The sequence below is a fragment of the Salvia hispanica genome, chromosome 1 (assembly GCF_029641045.1).
Source record: "Salvia hispanica isolate PSC_SH4W2 chromosome 1, Shi_PSC_v1, whole genome shotgun sequence".
Classification (NCBI taxonomy): Eukaryota; Viridiplantae; Streptophyta; class Magnoliopsida; order Lamiales; family Lamiaceae; genus Salvia; species Salvia hispanica.
Window position 1 is genome coordinate 37,075,786 of NC_142692.1, and position 21,059 is coordinate 37,096,844.

General features: G+C 36.1%; 3 protein-coding genes and 1 long non-coding RNA gene across 4 annotated transcripts; all 4 read right to left on the bottom strand.

The window, feature by feature from the left end:
- Window positions 1–227: 227 nt before the first annotated feature.
- LOC125220041 (sm-like protein LSM2) lies at window positions 228–2,029 on the bottom strand. The gene is made up of 3 exons (XM_048122154.2): window positions 1,883–2,029; window positions 1,623–1,781; window positions 228–575 (listed from the first exon to the last, which is right to left on the bottom strand). Exons 1-3 carry the CDS (start codon window positions 1,883–1,885, stop codon window positions 456–458), a joined length of 282 nt encoding a protein of 93 aa, XP_047978111.1. The 5' UTR covers window positions 1,886–2,029; the 3' UTR covers window positions 228–455.
- Window positions 2,030–2,869: 840 nt separating this feature from the next.
- Window positions 2,870–6,348, bottom strand: LOC125220040 (BTB/POZ and MATH domain-containing protein 2-like). The gene is made up of 4 exons (XM_048122153.2): window positions 5,574–6,348; window positions 4,839–5,187; window positions 3,902–4,178; window positions 2,870–3,368 (listed from the first exon to the last, which is right to left on the bottom strand). The coding sequence occupies exons 1-4, from the start codon at window positions 5,972–5,974 to the stop codon at window positions 3,190–3,192; spliced, it is 1,206 nt and encodes a 401-aa protein (XP_047978110.1). The 5' UTR covers window positions 5,975–6,348; the 3' UTR covers window positions 2,870–3,189.
- Window positions 6,349–8,370: 2,022 nt separating this feature from the next.
- Window positions 8,371–11,448, bottom strand: LOC125222692 (BTB/POZ and MATH domain-containing protein 2-like). The gene is made up of 4 exons (XM_048125446.2): window positions 10,714–11,448; window positions 9,984–10,332; window positions 9,065–9,341; window positions 8,371–8,764 (listed from the first exon to the last, which is right to left on the bottom strand). The coding sequence occupies exons 1-4, from the start codon at window positions 11,100–11,102 to the stop codon at window positions 8,586–8,588; spliced, it is 1,194 nt and encodes a 397-aa protein (XP_047981403.1). The 5' UTR covers window positions 11,103–11,448; the 3' UTR covers window positions 8,371–8,585.
- Window positions 11,449–15,512: 4,064 nt separating this feature from the next.
- On the bottom strand, window positions 15,513–17,952 carry LOC125217609 (uncharacterized). Its single transcript, XR_007175764.2, has 3 exons — window positions 17,682–17,952; window positions 16,145–16,177; window positions 15,513–15,831 (listed from the first exon to the last, which is right to left on the bottom strand). It is a non-coding gene; the product is annotated as an uncharacterized LOC125217609 (long non-coding RNA).
- Window positions 17,953–21,059: the final 3,107 nt, after the last annotated feature.

Sequence of the window (21,059 nt, forward strand, 5' to 3'; positions counted from 1 at the left end):
CTTGGTTTGCATCTAACAATGATACGTTAAATAAGTAATCAAGTTATTTACTATCAATTCCAAAAATTTGATTGATCGCTGAAATAAAAATTTTAACTCCAAATATATAATACTCCCACTTAATAAAGTACTACTATGATCTAAGATCATAATGTATTTAGTTATTTTTTGCGGGAGTATGACTGAACTAAACTTGGAGACAGACCCGAAATGAAATAAGCCTCAAGTAACCTAGGACGAATGGAGTAAAATTTTCAAGATAGAGAGCGGCGAGGGTAAACACACAGCCACTATTCACGGTTTATAGTACAAAAACTTGCAAAAGATTTGATTAGTTTCAACTACACAATCAAGCTATTAGCCCTAGAGAAAAGACTAGCATATGCAGGAATAAAAAGGCTTCTCCAATCTTGTGCCGAAGAACCCACTGCTTCGAGCTCATATGTCACCGAGAGCTAGCCGCCGCGTGCTTCTCTTCTAGTCGCATCATGCAGAAGCTCCACATCAACTCCCTCAGGCGGCAATTGGACGTATCGGACCACAGATCCCCGGATGAAGCAGTTTCGCACTGAAAGCTGCAAAAAGTATATTTCTTGAGCAGGAGCACAAGATAGTATGGATATAATACATGAACGTAGGGAATTAACTCTATCAAGAACAGTATTAATGAGGAGAAATCAATCGATCACAGATGCACGGATGGAAATTACTTGCCATGAATACTCAGATATGGCAACGGAAGTCAACAGATGCAAATAAACATACACGTTGTCATAGAAGACTTTTACTACAAACACTTGTAAAGATGGGAATCTACAAACACACCAAGTGAAGTTTTTAATGAAATCTTCTGATGCCAAATGCTTCATATTCAACGAAGAAACCAGCTTTACAGCTCGACAGCAGAAAGAGAATTTGTACATACAAAAACATGATTCTTCATTGTCCATCAAACATTCAAAGTTCCGGTGCACAAGCAGCCTCAAGCCCTCAACAAAACATGAACAACAAAAAAGCCAAATGCGTGGTATTAACCATGAAACCAGCTTTACAGACAGTTAAAAGAGAATTTTTACATAAAAAAACTTGAATATTCACTCTCCATCAAAACTTCAAAGTTCCCGTGCACTAGTAGCCTCAACAAAACATTAACCACAACAACTCAATCCAAATGCTTCGTATTAAACCAAGAAACCAAAAACTAGACTCTTCATTCTCCATCACACTTCAAAGTTCCAGTGCACAAGCGGCCTCGACAAAACAATTAACTACAACTCAACTCACTCATAACCCGAAACGACTAGCCTAACTCAGATTATTCCTGATTGAATACAGAAACAAAATTAAACACTTCAGCCTTGTTTGTTCAGCAACAGGAGGGAAGTATTAAAACTCCCAAATCATACTATGGCATATGCATACATGAAACCATCACTAAAGAGTTAAGCCCAAACTTCACAAATAGAAAGTACACTAAAACCCTAATTAAATCCCACACACAGAGGAAAAAACAGAAATCAAAGAACGAAAAACCAGATAACAAAAAGATCACATTATTCGATTAACCCTAAATCGTAGAACACGAAAGCAACCAAGCGAGAGAGAGAGAGATGAGATAATACCATATGGGGATACTTGTCCTGATCAACAACCCTAGTATTCTCCAGCTTAATGTTGAGGTACTGATCCACCGAATGCAGAGTCCCTCTAATCGCTAAATCATTCTTCAATTCCACCGTCACTTCCCTCCCCACCAAATCCTTGAAATACGAGAAGAACAACTGCAAATTGAAGAGAGAAAAAAGAAAGAAAAACAAGTAAATTAGGTTAAACCCTTAATTCAAAAATCAGAAAAATGGAAGCATCCGGAGAAGAATTCAACCATTTTTGCGAGGGAAATCGGTTTTCAGTTTCACTGCGCCTGCGACGAGAGATCCAAAAGCTGCTGGAGCGAGCTCGTTGGGGTTTGGGGGTTTTGCAGAATAAATTTTCGCTTTTTTGCAGATGCGACCCCTAAAGTCTTGTATACTTACATAAATGTCCCTTAATAACTCTTATTTTCATTATTACTCATTAATTTTGTTGTTTTTCATAATAAAATTGGAGAATTACTAAATATTTAATTTAATCACATATGAATTATGAATATCAGGTTGGAATTCATCTTTGAGAATAAGAAGAGCACATGTGAACAAGATAACATAAGAATAGCACATGCGAATAAGAAGAGTCCATATGAAATGTTTGGTGACAATCAATATCACGTGTTTGAATTATGAGTATCATTGGTGACAATCAATATCACGTGTTTGAATTATGAGTATCATGTTAGAATTCATTCTTATTAGTTATCAATCAAACCAAACATCTCCTAAACAATATAAATTCGTACTTTTGATAAAAAAATTTGTGTAAAGATGATCCAAATATAAATACTCCATCATTAAATAAGTTCCAAATATTGTATATTTCCAACACAATTTATTATTCTACTTTGGGAGACTCTACAATAATATTTCCAAATGAAAACTTCTTTTTTTACTTCAGAAAAAAGAGAGATGTCAAGTGATATGGCATTTTTAGGGTTCGAAAAACACCAACTCAATTAACGTGTTCAAAGATGGAGTATATTTTTAGGCATATTATACAAGTGTCGAGTTACTCGAATAGTCTCATATTAACCGTATACATGTTTAAGTTTTAACGTACGTAGTTTTCTACTTGGTTCGTATTTGATACAACGTCGTACTAGCTAAGGCTCGGATACCATCAAAGAACAAAACCATATATGCATACACACACACACACACACTTTAACCCAATTCTTTAAGGATTCACATAAATAGCTGAATCAAGGCACTCAACAATATAACAAATCACTTCTCTCAAAAAATTAAGAAATACAACAAATTACTATCAGAAACAGTAGGCATCAAAAAGAGTTGGGGAAAATATCAATTACAGATAGGTATGTTCTTAGTTTACTAAGGGGAACCATACACATCACAAGTTTATGGCAGAGGGCGTCGAGTTCATGCTCTAGACTGATCCATGATCTCAGATAACAATGAATGGAAGCAGATCATTTACACCTGTAACGAACACGACCAACAGCCGGACAAATATATTTCTAGTAAACCCTAAAAAAGGATCTAATGTATTTTTCTTACACTAGACAATCGCGACTTCTTACATCCTTTGTTTGACGCGTCTGCCATTGACATCACCTCCATCTAGAATACCTTCGATCCCTAGCTTGCCAACAGTAATAGAGTGTTCGTTGACCCTGGCAACATGCTCCAATAACTCGGTGAGTACCTGTGGACAGCTTTCTTTAAGGTACTCAAAACCATCTGTTTGCATGACAGCTGCAAAAACAGATCACGCTTATCAGAAACCGTTCCACACCAGTTAAGACTTTACGAAACAAAGGACATGTTATACAACAGTTATCATAATATACAAAGAAAGACTCATAAAATCTCAACAATAGACTTAATGAATTTTAGGACCACAAGGCAACTCAACCACGTGAAATTCATTCAGAAAGCAAAGCTGACACAATCATTCTGCAATGGTGCGGATCAACACTGTCTAGAAAACCGATGTACCCACAAAACTCTTGGATACTCAGTACTCAGCAATCTAAGGGACAGGTAACAACATAATTATGAGAACTTCAAGGTCAGTCAAAATACATAGTAGTAGTATTTTCTATTGATCAACATGCCTATGTAGAAATATCAAATGCACGACTTTATAGCTAATAGATTTCAGAGCCGGCGCTATCAACCCAAAGATAATTATTTGCGTCAACGTAACTAGATCCCTGATACATCTAAATCAGTGCAGTTTCATGTTATGTTCCAAAACTAAATTACATTGCAATTTCAAGATTTACCTCTAAGATTTTCCGGAAGAGCGACAAATTTGAGACAGACAGATTTCAGCTGGAAAGAGTGGTGTTGTTCTGCAAGTGCTAATGTTGTTGCAACAGTATTGATGGCAACATCCTCACAAAGGTTAGCCTCACAGAGCAACCTCAATCTATTTAAACCATACCGATCAGCAGCAGCAAGCATATGCTGAGACATCAATGTGGAGGCCCCTTTTGAGTTCAGTCCAGTAAGCTCTTCAAAGTCAGGAAGTGCGTCCCAGTACATCCAATGAAGCAGGGCCTTCAAGGTAGGGAAAATGAAGCACACAACAATAAAAAAAACTTGCAAATGACATGTAACCAAAAATTGGCATATATATAATAAACTAAATGGTAAACATAACTAAGAAAGAAAAGGTGAAAAGTTGTTCATTCACAAACAGGTATTAAAACATAAGAGGAATGAGTGGCACATTTTAGATGCATCACTCGAGGAAAAATTCACCAAATTCCATTCACCACCGAATTCTGGTTCGTAAATAAATTTATCAACTTCATTTTTATTTTAACAGTGGCACAGAGCGTGGGCTATTACATTTTTATCTGTACATTTATCTTGAGTGGAAATGACGAGCCCAATAAACCATATAAGAACATAGTACTTTACAAGATAAATGTTGGTCAGAAACATGTTTAATTTTACACTGTTTATATAAAAAGAAGTGCTTGAACTCTAATGCATTTAATAAGCTATTCTGAAGAGCTTATAAGCTCGTCCAAGCACTTTCTAAACTGAGAGGTGGTTATCAGTTTAAACATTTAAAAAGAAGAAGAAGCTCCCCCTAATCAACAAATGATTTCTTAATCTGCAAAGCAGCAAATATTAACATAGAAACAATATATTTGGACAACAGTACAAAAGATTATTAATTATCATAATGTGAAAATATTTGCAGTATACCTTAAACACAGGTGCCTCCACGTCTTCAATATTTATACACTCCGTATTTTTATCCTTCATTGGACCATATAATTGAGCTCTGAAAACAGGTGATCGTGCTGCAAGAACCAATTTATGAGCAGAAAAGGTTTCTCCATCAACTTCAAAATTAACATCAGTCCCTTTTCCACTTTCTAGCAGCTGCCCAAAATGCAGGCCAATATTTGATGGGGAAACAGGAATGGAGTAGATCTTAGGTCCCTCTGTGTGCGAGGTAACAACACCAACACAGCAATGCACATGAAGGCAATCATCCTTCAGGTAATCAGATGATTCCAGAGCAGCTCTCTTGTAAAATCGTTTGTAACCCCTGCAGCCAAATTCGAACTTAAAATTTACCATCCTCTACTTTTTAACAACCCATTACTTGGTCACCTTGCATTCACTTGAATATATGTCATATACCACAATCAACAAAGTCTGAACTCTTCATGAATTGTCAACAAATAGAGCCAATGTGCCATGAACTACTAGCATTATATATAAAGACAAAATTGACGAAGGCAACGCAAAAAAAACAATTGTTAAGACAGCTACCACTGAATACACACATAAGATTCACCACACCCAAAAGCAGACATTAATCTTACTGGAGATACCTAGCATACAATCGCAATTCGCATTCAACTACATCTCACAATCTATAAAAAAAAAACTTAACAGCAAGAACTCACTAATATAAAATTGAAAACCCACCACATGCTGCCTCGGTATTTTAGAGTATATGGTCCCGTCTCCAACGCCCTACCGAAATGGCTATGAACTTTGTGCCTCTCCCTTCCACTTTGATCCAAGAGAGTCAGCTCAAACAGCGCCCTAACGTCGGTGCCCTCACTAGCTAACGCGATGAAAAGCGAGACGTAAGTAGCATTATCCTCCGCGCTCTTTCCATCGGGATAAAAATAAACTGCCCACGAATACCCACCAACCATAAACGTATCCGACGCTACATACTTCCCAATCCCAATTCCCTTAGACAGCGAATACCCCGTGATCTTAAAATCGTGTGTGCCATTAACCGTCACCGTCTTCGACGTCGACGTTGTCTCCGCCGGCGAGGATGAGGGCTCCGCTGTTTCCTTGTCAAACCTGCCCATTATTCCCACCTCTCACAATCGTGATTGGACTTCTACACCAATTAATCGATATTTACCAGGAAATGCAACTCAATCGGGCTTTTCTCGGCCAGATTTTCTTCGACGGTGAAAATATATACGATCCGGAGGGGGAATTGGGGACAGATCTAGGTTAATCGGGGCGAATTTAAACTGGAAGTGGACTGCAGATAATCAAATTTTAGGGTTTACCAGGGGCGATTGCGAGGAATTCTCGGGCTTCTTCTTGTAATTGAATTGAGATTGACGCGAGAAATTCCTCGATTCCCGAATGGAGCCGACGACGAAAGTCGGAGCTATTCTAGTTCTAGAGAGAGAAAGAGAAGATGGTTTTATAGAGAGAGAGTGTGGTAAAAAAGGAAAAAGATATAAACGACCACCGCTATTTATAGAAATGGAGTGGCAGCTTTTCTGTTTAATCTCAATCCTACTTGCCAATGTCTCATTGGTTCATTTTATGTTAGCTTTTTTGAATGAATTAAAACGTTGGAATAGCATTGATGAAATTTAGTTAGGTGTTTTAAACATAGCAATAGGAATACTTTACAATAGATACTAAAAATTGATGATTAATTAAAGTAATTAACATGAAAAATAAGGCCAATCCTAACCTAGCCCGGATGAGGGCGGTCGAGATGTAAGCTGAGTCCAAGCTCTACGGTGGCCGCGATTTCAGTCCTCATGGACTATGTTTATCGGTTGGAAGTGGCGACCTCCGCATCATTTAGAAATTAAAAGAAAAATTGAAACCCACGGTCTCTCTCCCTCTTCGACCACGGTCCCTTTGAGGGCAACCACAGACCGTCTGGTCTTCCTCCCCATTTATTACATCGGCCAATGAGATTGTGTCAAATGGCACAATCTCATTTGTTGATAAAAATTTTATTTAAAATTGAAATATCTTTTATATATTATGTCTAAAAATTTAAAAAAATTATACCAAATTTTATAATTTTTCATCCTCTACAAATAATCACATTTTCTATAGTTTTGAATAAAAGAATATTATCTTTTCTCCTTCCATAATCCTTCTTTGATACAATTTCATTAGGGGTGGCAAATTGTGCGTGTCGGGTCGTTATCGTATCGACACGATAACGACACGAACACGATAACAACAAACACGAACACGACCCGTTAAGAAAACCTCGAACACGAACACGAACACGACCCGCTATCCTCAGACACGAACACGACACGAACACGACACGAACCGTTTCGGGTCAACACGATACGAACCCATTAATGACACGAAAATAAGTATTGAAAAATGAAAATAATAAGAATAATAATATTAAAATATTATGTGTTAATAAGAATAATAATATTAAAATATTATGTGTTAACGGATAACACGAACACGACACGAACACGCATTGTTAACGGATAACACGAACCCGACACGAACACGACACGAAATTTTCGTGTCCTTAATGGGTCGACCTGATAAGGACACGAACACGATAAGCTCTGACCCAAACCCATTAATTTCGTGCCGGTTCGTGTCGTGTCAAAAATTGTCAGCCCTAAATTTCATAGAGTATTTTTTTTTAGCTTTCTTTGCTAGTTTTGCAATAATTACGTATTTTAAATTTCGTATTTTAATTATTGTAGTTTATATTTTTTATTTGTTTATTTTTATAATTTATAATTTGTTATTTATTGTATTTTTATATAAATTTTATTGTACAATAATAAATATTTTATATGTTAATATTAGTATTATAAAATAATATAAAAATGATTATATATTGTTGTGGTTGGGTAGTCATTGATAAACCATAAAAAAATGTGTGATTGGATTGAATGAATATTAATGATGTGGATGATGATATGGAGGAAATAGAAATTAGTTAAATATTAAAAAAGTGAATGGGTTTGGTTGGGTTAAGTGGTTGTTGATAAACATGGTCATAGGGGCGGATGCCTGGGTGGACTATGGGATCTCTGCTATTTACCGGTCGAGATGGATGCAGGGTCAGGGCTCTACGACACAACTACCCCCATCCGGGCAGCCACGATTTCAGCCCTTGGATGGGAGCAGCCTAGAGATCTCGACTTTTTGGCGTAACTACTTTTAGTATCGCTACAGACACATTGGACTGTTATTTATTAAAATCATTTTGGAGTTAATTTTAATGCCCTCTTTTTTTCCCATTGGTCCAATTTTGAACTTTTTACATTTCCTTTTGTTATTTTTTCTATTATTATTATTACAATAAAAATGTCATTTTGCTCACTCCACTTTCACTTACGTAATTTAAAATTTTAGATGGTACTATACTACTTTAATGGTATAAATTGGGACTGGATGACGTCATAAAATATACAACAACAAAATACTTCTCTCAAAAAAAATAAGAAAGGAGTACAAAAGGTGGGGAAAATATGAATTACAGATAAGAATTTTCTTAGTTTAGCAAGGGGAACCATACACATATTACAAATTTTAATGGCAGAGGCCGTTGAGTTCATTTACACCTGTATCGAACACGACCAGCGGGCCGACAACATATTTCTAGTAAACCCTAAATAAGGATCTAATGTATTTTCTTACTCACCTATTGGGAATCATTAGGCAATCGCGACCTTCTTACATTCTTTGCTTGACGCGTCTGCCATTGACATCACCTCCATCTAGAATACCATCGATCCCTACCTTGCCAAAAGTAATGGAGTGTTCGTTGATCCTGGCAACATGCTCCAATAATTCGGTGAGCACGTGTGGGCAGCTTTCTTTAAGGTAGTCAAAACCATCTGTCTGCATGACAGCTGCAAAAGGCGATCAAACTTATCAAAGGCCATTTGCAGCATTAGGATTTTAAGATTATCTTGCTCTAATATACTAACTACTACAATGAAATATCAAAAATCGATTTGATCAATTTAAGAAGACGAATCATTCTACAATGTTCAAGAAGGCAAATACACCAAAAAATTCTTGGTACTCAGTTCACAGCAATCTTAGGGACTCGGGCAACCACAAAACTATAAGAACCTCAAGGTGCATCCAAATCTGTGCAGTTCATGTTATGTTTCATAACTAAAATACATTGCAATCTCAAGATTTACCTCTAAGATTTTCAGGAAGCGCAACAAACTTGAGACAGACAGATTTAAGCTGGAAACAATGGTGTTGTTCAGCGAGTGCTAATGTAGTTGCAACAGTATTGATGGCAACATCCTCACAAAGGTTGGCCTCACAGAGCAACCTCAACCTCTCTAGACCATACCGATCAGCAGCAGCAAGCATATGCTGAGACATCAAGCTCGAGGCCCCTTTTGAGTTCAGTCCAGTAAGCTCTTCAAAATCAGGAAGTGCATCCCAGTACATCCAATGAAGCAGGGCCTTCAAGGTAGGGAAAATAAAAATACAGATTGTTAATAACACATAGCAGCAATAAAAAGTTGCAAATAACATGTAAATTCTCCAAGAGGCATCTCTCACATGGTTCTGCTAGATGCATCACTCAAGGAAAAAAATCACCAAATTCCATTCACTAGAAAATGCTGGTTCATATATGAATGTATCAACTTCATTTTTACTTGTACAGAAAGTGAGATACATATCAAGCAGAGCAAGCACACTAGGCTGGCATATCAACTTTAATGTGCATGTCCAAGTCAAAATTTTATGTCATTTCCATCACACAACTAGTGGCACCAGAAAGTGATCACTGAGTAAATCATGGTTGAGTGAAAAGGATGAGCCATATAAACCATATAACTATATAAGGACAAGGTGCAAGGAAATGTGTGCAACTTTACACTGTTTATCGGAAGAGAGCTGCTTAACTCTAAAGCATTTTAGAATAGCTTATAAGCTTGGCCAATTAAATAGTAGAAGAGGAAGCTCTGCCTATGCAATGATTTCTAGATTTGCAAAGTGACAAAAAATTTGGACGACATAAAATTCAGATTAAGATTTGTAACGCAAGCACAAAAGAATATCCAATATTACCATATAATATGAAAGTCATTTGCAGTATACCTTAAACACAGGTGCCTCCACGTCTTCAATCTTTATACACTCCGTATTTTTATCCTTCATTGGACCATATAATTGAGCTCTGAAAACAGGTGATCGTGCTGCAAGAACCAATTTATGAGCAGAAAAGGTTTCTCCATCAACTTCAAAATTAACATCAGTCCCTTTTCCACTTTCTAGCAGCTGCCCAAAATGCAGGCCAATATTTGATGGGGAAACAGGAATGGAGTAGATCTTAGGTCCCTCTGTGTGCGAGGTAACAACACCAACACAGCAATGCACATGAAGGCAATCATCCTTCAGGTAATCAGATGATTCCAGAGCAGCTCTCTTGTAAAATCGTTTGTAACCCCTGCAGCCAAATTCGAACTTAAAATTTACCATCCTCTACTTTTTAACAACCCATTACTTGGTCACCTTGCATTCACTTGAATATATGTCATATACCACAATCAACAAAGTTTGAACTCTTCATGAATTGTCAACAAATAGTGCCGTGAACTACTAGCATCACACAAAGAGACAAAACATATTGCTAAGACAGTTACACCACCAAATACTCAAGGAAAACATAAACACATAAGATACACCACATACAAAAGCAGAAAGTAATACTTGTCCAACTATCCCATCTCATTTTTCCTGTATAAACTTCACTAATAACATGCAATAAACCACAGTTCGCATTCAGTTACATCTCACAATCTATAAAAGAAATTGACAGCAAACCCACCACATGCTGCCTCGGTATTTTAGAGTATACGGTCCCGTCTCCAACGCCCTACCGAAATGGCTATGAACCTTGTGCCTCTCCCTTCCACTTTGATCCAACAGAGTCAGCTCAAAGAGTGCCCTCACATCGGTTCCCTCACTAGCTAACGCGATGAAAAGCGAAACGTAAGTAGCATTATCCTCCGCGCTCTTCCCATCCGGATAAAAATAAACCGCCCACGAATACCCTCCAACCACAAACGTATCCGACGCTATGTACTTCCCAATCCCAATCCCCTTCGACAGCGAATAACCCGTGATCTTAAAATCGTGCGAGCCATTAACCGTCGCCGTCATCGACGTCGACGTCGTCTCCGAGGGCTCCGCTGTTTCCTTGTCAAACCTGCCCATCCGCGATCGGGATTCTTCACCAATTAATTGATATTTTACCTAGAAATGTAACTCAATCGGGATTTTCTCGGCCGGATTAAGATAATTACGATCCGGAGGGGGGATTGGGGGCAGATCTAGGTTAATTGGGGGGAATTGAAACTGGAAGTGGAGTGCAGATAATGAAATTTTAGGGTTTACCGGGGGCGATTGCGAGGAATTCTCGGGTTTGTTCTTGTGATTGAATTGAGATTGACGCGAGAAATTCCTCGATTCCCGAATGGAGCCGACGACGAAGGCCGGAGCTATTCTAGTTGTAGAGAGAGAAAGAGGAGATGGTTTTATAGAGAGAGAAAGTGGTCAAAGAGACCGCCACTATAAATAGAAATGGAGTGGAAGCTATAAATTGCCTTTTTTGATTAGTCTCTGTCTTACTTGGCGACGTCTCATTGGTTCATTTCTACCATGTTGGTTTTGTTCATCTCTTTTTATAAAGTGTTTTAATATGTTGAGCTAAGACGTGATGAAATCCAGGTCATTGAGTTTATGATCGAATGAATCCTTGGTTTGTGAGTGAGGTTACACGACTCGGGTATCGGGTACATCCAAAGAGCTGACGGGGCAGGTATTGGATGTTGAGATTAACACGAAATTTGGTGCGGGTTTCACGAGCACTTGTTTTATTACCTTATAATAATTGCAATGTCAAACAATAAAGATTGATGTGATATTGTAAATTCAATATTCTTGTAGAAAATATTTCTATGTTTTCAAATATATAGTGGCATGTTATTTTCAATGATAATTGGCACTCCTAAACTATGTAGACTGATATTGTTTGAATGAAATTGATATTGTGTATATTATTAACGATATTACGCACAGTGGCGGAACTATATAGGGTCAAGCCCCCACGCCAGCGGGGACTTGGCCGGCACCAGACCTCGACCCCCTCCTATACAGCCGCCCTGTGACCGGTCTTCGCCTTAGAGCAGCCCTGCACTCCAGCCGTTGCGCCGTTCTTCTGAATATTGAATTAGGATCAGGAAAGAAGAAGACAATTTTAGACTTATTAGTTTTGGGCTAAATAATTTGTCGTTGGGTTGTTTTTATTTTTGCCCTTTTGCCTTTTGGGCTATATAATAAACTAATGCTGCCCTAAGTCTTTGACATAGAATGCCCAAATCCTCATAAGTAAGAAGTTTTTACGCGATACGAAAACAAATGGCTGTCGCATGCTGGAGATTTTGCAGCTATTCGCTGATTCAGGTAAGAACTTTACGTATCACTATGTATGTATCTGGACTATGTAATTCAGTATTTCACTATTTGAAAGAATTGTAAAAATAATTTACTACTATCTTAATTGCAGCAAGAGTGTAGTGCAGTAGGTGATTTTTGATATACTTTGTTTGCCTCAATGCTTATTAATTTAGAGTGAATTACATATTTAGGACCTATATTTATCACGATGAACGTTTGCGGTCCCTATACTTATAAAATATCATTTGCGGCCCTTATACTTGTACTTATGCACGTTTTAAGGTTCTTTTCACTTTTTGATCTTTTTTGAATAAAAATACCCCCAAAGAAAAAATTTGTACATTATTTTCTCTCTTTCATCCTCCTTCTTTCTTTTTCCTTTGTCTATAATAAAATTAGAACTAAAATTATGGGTTTGTTAATCTTATTTCCTTGTATTCTGTTAATTTTTTTGAGAAATTTAATCATATGATGATAAATTTTATATTTTCATGTCATTTTCCTTCATCACACTAGAGTATTCGTGATTATGCTTCAAATGTGGAGTATTATAATTAATGATCCCGTAAATAAAAGATTAAAAATTTGAACGACGAATTTCAACAAGTGAATATTTGAATCTAATCAATCGTAAAGTGAGGAATAATAAGCAATAAATGGAATGTATGAAATTATGGTAATTTTGGTTGTGTGTATTTAGCAAGTGGGCAGCGCCCGTGACTTATGTGGGTTCTCACATCAGAAATTTCTCTTCGCAATTCTAACAAAATAATGTAAAATAAACTTCTTAGCTGAACATTTGATTTGTCTAATTTCCTTCTTCAAATATGTCTCATCTCAATTTTTGTTGTAATTATACAAGTCATTTACAAAAAGAAGAAAGAGAAAATATGAAGAAGAAAGAAAAAGGAGAGAAAATAGTAATATATAAATTTGCCTTTTATTTATTTGGGGGTATTTTTGTCCTAAAAAATGTCAAAAAAAAGAAAAGAACCTTAAAACGTGCATAAATACAAGTATAGAGACCGCAAATGATATTTTGTAAGTATAGGGACCGCAAACGTGCTTCGTGATAAGTATAAGTCCTATGTAATTCACTCATTAATTTAATTGGTCTTTAGATTTGAACTACTTGATAGTTTTTTAATTAAATTAGAACTCATGTATTGTGCAAGTAGTACGGTAGTAGTTAGTGAATTTATTAGCATATGAATAATATGTACTAGGAGTACTATTTAACACTAATTAATCTTGTTGTAGTTAGTGACTTTATTAGCATCTGAATTGGAGTAATATATACTACTATCTAACACTAATTAATCTTGTTGTTATTAATTATAGTGATGCATCGATATTTTTTCGACAACTAAAAATGCTCCAGATGATATGATAGTAGTATTTCAATTCCGGATCATATTATAAATCAAGAAAGAATTAATGTTGCAAGTGTCGAATCTATTGCGGAAAACATAAAATAGTGACCCGGCAAGACGGAATCAGACATTACAAAACATGTCGACTCGTCGAAAACAGTTATCATCTAGTGCGTCGTAAGAACAGACATTACATGTAAAATAAAATATTTTATTATGGAGTTTTTTTTATAAAAAAGATAGCCCCGACTTACTTAATTTTCTGGTTCCGTCACTAATTACGCATGTATAATATTGATGTACATTGATACCTCAATAGGGGGATGTTAAATTGACAACGCTATTTTGGGTGACATTGTGCCACCAATCTGAGCCGTTAGATTTTAGGTGAGATGCAATTTTAACATGTCATTTGGCAGTCTCAATTTTTTAAAAAAATAATTAAAAAAATGCAAAAGGCTATAATTGTAAATCAAAGTTCTAGCAGATTCTCTACAAACGTAGATCACGGTATTTCCCCCTCTCTTTCTTCAATTTCAACATTTAATCCTTCAATCTCTATAATTCTCTCAATCGCTTGTGCTACTTTCATTCTACTAATTTCAATCTGTGTAATTCTTCCAAATCACGCTCTGCTACTTTCAACCTCTATTTGCAATTCCGCAGATATTCAATATTTGTTATTTTCGTAGATGTTCTATCTCTGCAATTCTTCATTAAATCTTCCATCTTCAGAGAATCCATGGAGAATGATGTTCCTGCTGACGTCCAATTCACTGATTTCGCAACGGTAAATATTTACTTATAATCGTGTGATTGTTAAATTGCTTATTATAGTTCATGGATTTTGATATGTGATTGAATTTCACGAATTTCATATGTAATTGAACTCACGGATTTGTATCTTCTCTTGTAAATGAAATTTATGTGATGGGAATTGAAATCGTGAGGTTTATATTTCATAACTTATTGCAATTTAGTGATTGAGTGTTTGTATTACGCCATACAGATTTCGTCTGTCAGATTGCTTGACTGAATATGTTATATTGCTTGCTCATGTTTACTAAATTGCATGTCAGTGTTTGGGATTCCCAGATGATTTAATGACCAATTGAAGAAATTCTCTGATTTCATGAGCTTGCAAATGAAATTTATGTATTTTTAATTAAATTTCATGAAGTTCAAATATAAAGACTGATTGTAATTTATTATCGACTGTTTTTATTTCTCCATAAAGATTTTGTATGCCAGATTGCTTGTTTAAATATGTGACATTACTTACTTATGGGTATTAAATTGCATGTCGGTTTTCAGCTGTAATGCTAGATTTTGGAAAAGAGTTGGAGAGCAACTCTCGGCCTTGCCTGATACTGAAAAAAGGAAAAGAGTGGAAGAAGATTTTTATTTCATTGGTAGACTATATGTAATTGAAGTTCAGACACCGAAAGAATTGAGAGCAACTCCTCGGCATTGCTTGTCTGTAACAAGTTTTTTAACATACTATCATAAAAAATCAATTAGTGCTTGCCTCAGAATGTGTAATTGCTTGGTTGCATGTGTTGGATTGGATGCATTGTAATCTGAAATAACATATCTTGTCATTAATTCCATATTCTTCTTTATAATTTAATTGCATCACATATTGCATGTCAATTTATAATTTAGTGCTTGGTAGTACCAAGGATTTAAACATATTAGAGCTACAAGAGTTTGTTTTGCTTGCCAATATCTCAGAATTTGCTTACGATTGTAAATCATGCCTTATGATTGTTTAACATTCAATGTCTACACCAAACAAAATAGAAATCCAAAAACCATCAATGTATACACCCAAAGAAACCGAACGGTCAGTGACCATCAAGAGTTAGTTTACTAAAAATATTTTGAACAAAAGACAATGGTGTTCATTCTCCTATAACAATATCTTTCACTATTCAAGGTCCGGGGTACTCTGCAACCATCCTTTCTAACATCAACGGGTCCTTTTCTTTTGCGCCTCTCCAAAGTGGCGTGTTGTTGTACTCTTACGTCATCCAGAAACTTATTTTGAGCTTCTGTAGATTTCCTTCGAGAGTTCTCCTTTTTCTGCGGGCTCTACGGTTACCTTCCTTTTTCTAACCATTGTTTAATTGTGTCATGTGTTGCACAATGAAAACCAGTACACTTATCATGTATTAACAAGCACATTCCCAACCATTAGTAAGCTAATTATAGACATGTCTTTTCACACATTTTCAATGTTTTATTAAAGCGAAACATTAAAGGAGCAATTAATAAGCTTGAACAAGCAATTCTAACAAACTGAACAAGCAGTTCGAACATACTTGATGAGCAATGCTAACACTCTGAACAAGCAAACAATATAATAGAACAAAGCAATTACTAAGGCTCAATCAAGCGTCATTAGTTTGTAGGATCTTTATTTACCTTCCTTTTTCTAACCATTGTAATAAGCGTATCCTGTGTTGAATGACCGAAACTATTAGTCTGTTGGCTCGTTCTCAAGTTTGACAAGCAACAAGCATATATGTATATATGTATTAAGCGGATATATGATAAAATATAAGCAATTGAACCAGCAAGCATATATATGGAATCACATAAGCATTTTTCATACTAGTGGCAAGCAATCTGAAATTTCTAACCATTTTAATTAGCGAGTCTTATGTTCAACTACAAAAACTATTAGACTAAAAGCTTAGTCTTGAGTATGCCAAGCAGCAAGCAAATATGTAGTAAGCGGATATACAGTACAACATAAGCAATTAAAGTAGCAAGCAAGTATATGGTAACACACAAGCATTTTTCAAATTTGTGTCAAGCAATTTGAGATAATTTTTTTAACTATTCTAATCATCTAGTCCTGTGGTCAACGATCAAAACTATTACATTGTTGGCTTGTTATCGAGTATTAAAAGCATCAAGCAGATATGTAGTAAGCAGATATATATTAAACCACAAGCAATTGTAGTGGCAAGCAGATTTATGGTCACACACAAGTATTTATCCAACTTATAATTTAACCATTCCTAAAAGCAATGAAGCAATTCACTACTATGTTTTGCTTACGTGTAGATAAAGCAATCCATAATGTTTAATCAAGCGATTCACCATAACCCATCAAACAATTTTTCATTTATTAAGCAGTCAAAAACGCACTGCGAAACAATAAAAAAACAAAGCATACTAAACTGATCTATACTCAATTTTCAATATTCCAAACCTCTAAGAATAATAGTACATCAACCAACAAATCATATGTTAACAAATTGCTATAACGAAACATGAGCAAATGCAAAGCCAATAGCAAAACAAACAACATCTTCGCGGCTACATATGACTTTCAAATGAATAAGAAACATTGACATCTGCGAGCAAGCACACAAATTGGAAAACATAAGCAATTATCACTCACTACTCAAACAATTCATATTAGTTTTTGGAATTAGATTCAAGACAAACAATTTGTATTATATAGACAAGCAATTAATCAAACACAGTGAAGCAATTCACTACTATTTAAAGAAATCCATAATGTTTAATCAAGCGATTCACCACACCCTCTCGTCAAGCAATTAACAAATAAGTTTAATCAATCGCAGTGAAGCAATTCATTACTACTTTTTTTTCCCCTGGGTATAGATAAAGCAATCCATAATGTTTAATCAAGCAATTCACTACACTCTCGTCAAGCAATTAACGCATAAGCTGAATCAAAAAATTGCATAAATATATCAAATAATTGCATATACAGAGAAATAGCAAATTGAAGAAATGCATACTCATCAATTACCAAACGATTAGAAAGAAATAACGATTCATAAAATTGCATACAAATCAATTACCCTACCATCATCAACAAATCAGAAAATTGAATACACATCAATTACCTAACAATCGACATTAAGCAATTACCCAACATCAGCAATACCTAATCAAAAAATTGCATACACAATTACCCAACCTATCGCGTCGAAGCAGGAATCAAGAGCATCGTAGGAGCATCTATGAATAGCAGATAGTGCCGCCCTCCATCAGATGCAATCATAAACGATGAGAGAGCAAGGTTGGACAAATTTCATCAGCGGCGCTCCTTCTTCCGTGGACTGCTGCAACGCTAGGATGGAGGCGAAGACAGCTGATGGAAAGCAACGATTTCTTCTTAGGGTTTCTGGATTGAGAGCGCCGATTAATTGCAGAATGGGGGAGTGAGAAGATGAGAGAGAGAAATTCTCAATCAGAGTCCAAATTAATCGTGATTTTCAAATCTGTATCAGTTTAATTTATGGTCAAATGACAAATATACCCATATAAGCAATATCTATACATATATAAAAGGCGAGTTTTGGCCTTCTTTTGAAATATTTGTAAATTTTGTCCTCATTTTGAAGTATCTATAAGTTATAAGATCAATTTGAATATTTATTGAATAACTTATTGGGGTGAAGTATCTATAATTTTGTCCTCATTTTGGGGTGATTTATGTGTAGTTTGGCCATATGAATTGACTACAACATTAGTGGGTTTAGGCGTTTAGCCGTTTATGTGTCAAAGAGATAAAATAATTTAAATGGCAGTTATTTTGCTTATTGAAGGTAAATAAATGTCATATGGAACGTTGACTATTTTAGGTAAATAAATGTCATATGGAATATTGATTGATAATATTACATTTAAGAGCTTTTAATGAAAATTTTGGAGCTAAGAATAATGATTCATTGTAAATACAATTTTAAAATCATATACTGCCGTTTCATCTTGTATACAACATTTTTTAATTAAAAAATTATTAATTATGCCTTATTAAAAGTAATATGTAACCGCCACATCTATGATTCCTTTTCAATACTTTATTTTAATAAATATATACCATTTGCTAGATTCCATTCCATTTCTTCATTGTCTCCGTTCTCTATCACAAACTTTTGGCAAAAATAAAATTTTGTTCACATAAGGAAATTCACATTCCTTAACGATCTACAGCCTAATAATGCTTCATCAGTAATTCGAGTGCGGTGCTTGCATGTTTATGAATTCATTAAACATGGACAAATCAATGTAACCTCCTTGAAATATGTGTTCAACGATCAGATGGTATGTGTGTCATTGCTTAGCCCATTACTATTTTTTTAGAAATTTATCTAAAACTAAAATCGTTCATTTTTATTTTTCCATGCCGGGAACAAGGATTCAAAGCACGGTTTCAAGAAATTTTTAGAATACTTTCACCATCCTATCTATAAATATGTATCATTTGCTAACTTATACTAATTTATTCCTCATTCTCTGCAAAAGGAAGAATTTTTCTATGGGTATTGAAGAGTTGATTTCTTGCTTGCTGTATCCTATCAATTTCTAATTACACACTTCCTAGATCCAGTAAATCAACTAGATCACAAGGTCTAGAGACTCACAGGACTGGAAGTCTGGTCGTTGGTACGCAAGCAAACCTTCAAAACCCTCAACCACAGATACTAAACTAGCACAGGGAAGTAGGGATCGATCCCACAGAGATGGACTCGTAAAATACATGCGTAGAGAATTGGAAACTATTTTTGGGTTGGCTGCTGCCACGCATATTTTGGGTTGAGGAATTTAACTAAGTGAATTTGGAAATAAAGTATGCTATGCTAACTGCTAGATCTAGGCAAAAAATGAATTATGTATAAGAACTAAATCAAATCAACTACTAGATCTGGGACTTCTACGAACATCTCTAGACCAAGGAGATTAAAACAAGTGGGGACCAAACTCTGAAAAAGGTAAGTACGGACAGAATCGAATCTGCAGCCTAACTAACTAAAGCATCAACTGAAAATGACTTCATCTTCTTCAACGAACATAAATAAATGCAGAGATCGAGAAAAACAAACTCAGATGTAGATTGGAAACATAATTTTAACGGTAAACGAAACAACGACGGAAATCACACTACTAGACGAAGCAAACCAAGCAGAACAAAATCCCCATAATCTCATGCACAAATTTCACCTCCCCTGTTCAGATCCACACTTCGGATGCTAAATCCACTCCGGATCCAAGCATCCGAACAAAAATCCAACCGAACACAACTTCAATACCACGATTCTCGAATCTCCTAAAATATTCAGCAACAAATTCAAGAGAACATCTCAAATAAACAAACCAAAATAGCAAGCGTCATAATAATCAACACGAAATCCAACTTCATCAAGGCAAATCAAACGTAAACAGAACGGATAAACTGATTCAGCAACAAAACAACAAGCTCGACTTCCAAACGTGAAGTTCGAGACTGAACTGAGTACCAAACAGAAATTTTAAAAGAACAATTGTTTCTTCGCCCTCAAGGGACGGTGATGCACTGATACGAGACTCCTGAAAACGAAAACCACCCCAAATTTCCCATATCCCTAGTGTGTGTGCTAAGAGCGTGACTGTGTGTGGAGTGTAACCGATCTGCCATTCTTGTTGCGCACTCCTTTATTTATAAGCTTCGAGGTGGGGCCCAGCGAGGTATTGATTGACTTGATTGCCCTCAGCTTTTGGCTTCCTTCCTCTAGCTTTTCCTCGTGATTCCGTTCCTGCTCCTCGCTAGATATCCTCCTCCAGCATCTCCTGGATCTAGCGCTACACACACACCTGGCTTAACAAAACTTGTTAGATCCAGCAGAAATGTGATGTTTTTCACTACATAACCAATGCATGAAATTAGCCTTATCAAACTGCTCACACTTAAACCATACTTGTCCTCAAGTATAAAGACAAGAAGAAAAGAAGAATAAGGCGAATTTCAAGCATGGTTATCCCCTTGACCGACTCTACAGACTCTAGACAAAACTCCTACACCTAGACACAACTGAGGCAAAGCTAGACACTAAAACAAAGAGTACATAATCACATAGGATGAAAACATATAAACACATATGCATGAACTGGTTTCAACTTTTAGACAACCGTCCCCACAAGATTAAGGTCAATCCAACAGGCTGCACTCCTCCAAATAGGCCCTTTTCTCCCCTCTACCTAGCCAATCTGTCAGCTCGTCAAGATAGCCTGTTACTTCCCCAATTGTTAGATTCACTCGATCGCTCATTCCTTACCAGGGATGTTAGGACCGATTCTCTCTTAAGTTATTGCCAAACCACTGAAGCCTCGGGTTATGAGAATTTCCTCCTTCTATCCTCCGTCACTATCCCCCTTTTTTTTCTTTTTTTTTTTTTTTTTTCTTTCTTTCTGGACTTCGTCCAGCTTATACCTCCTTGATTTCCTGGACTTCGTCCAGCTTATACCTCCTTGATTTTTTTCTCTCTTTTTATTTCCTCCTCTGGACTTCGTCCAGCTTATACCTCCAGATTTTATG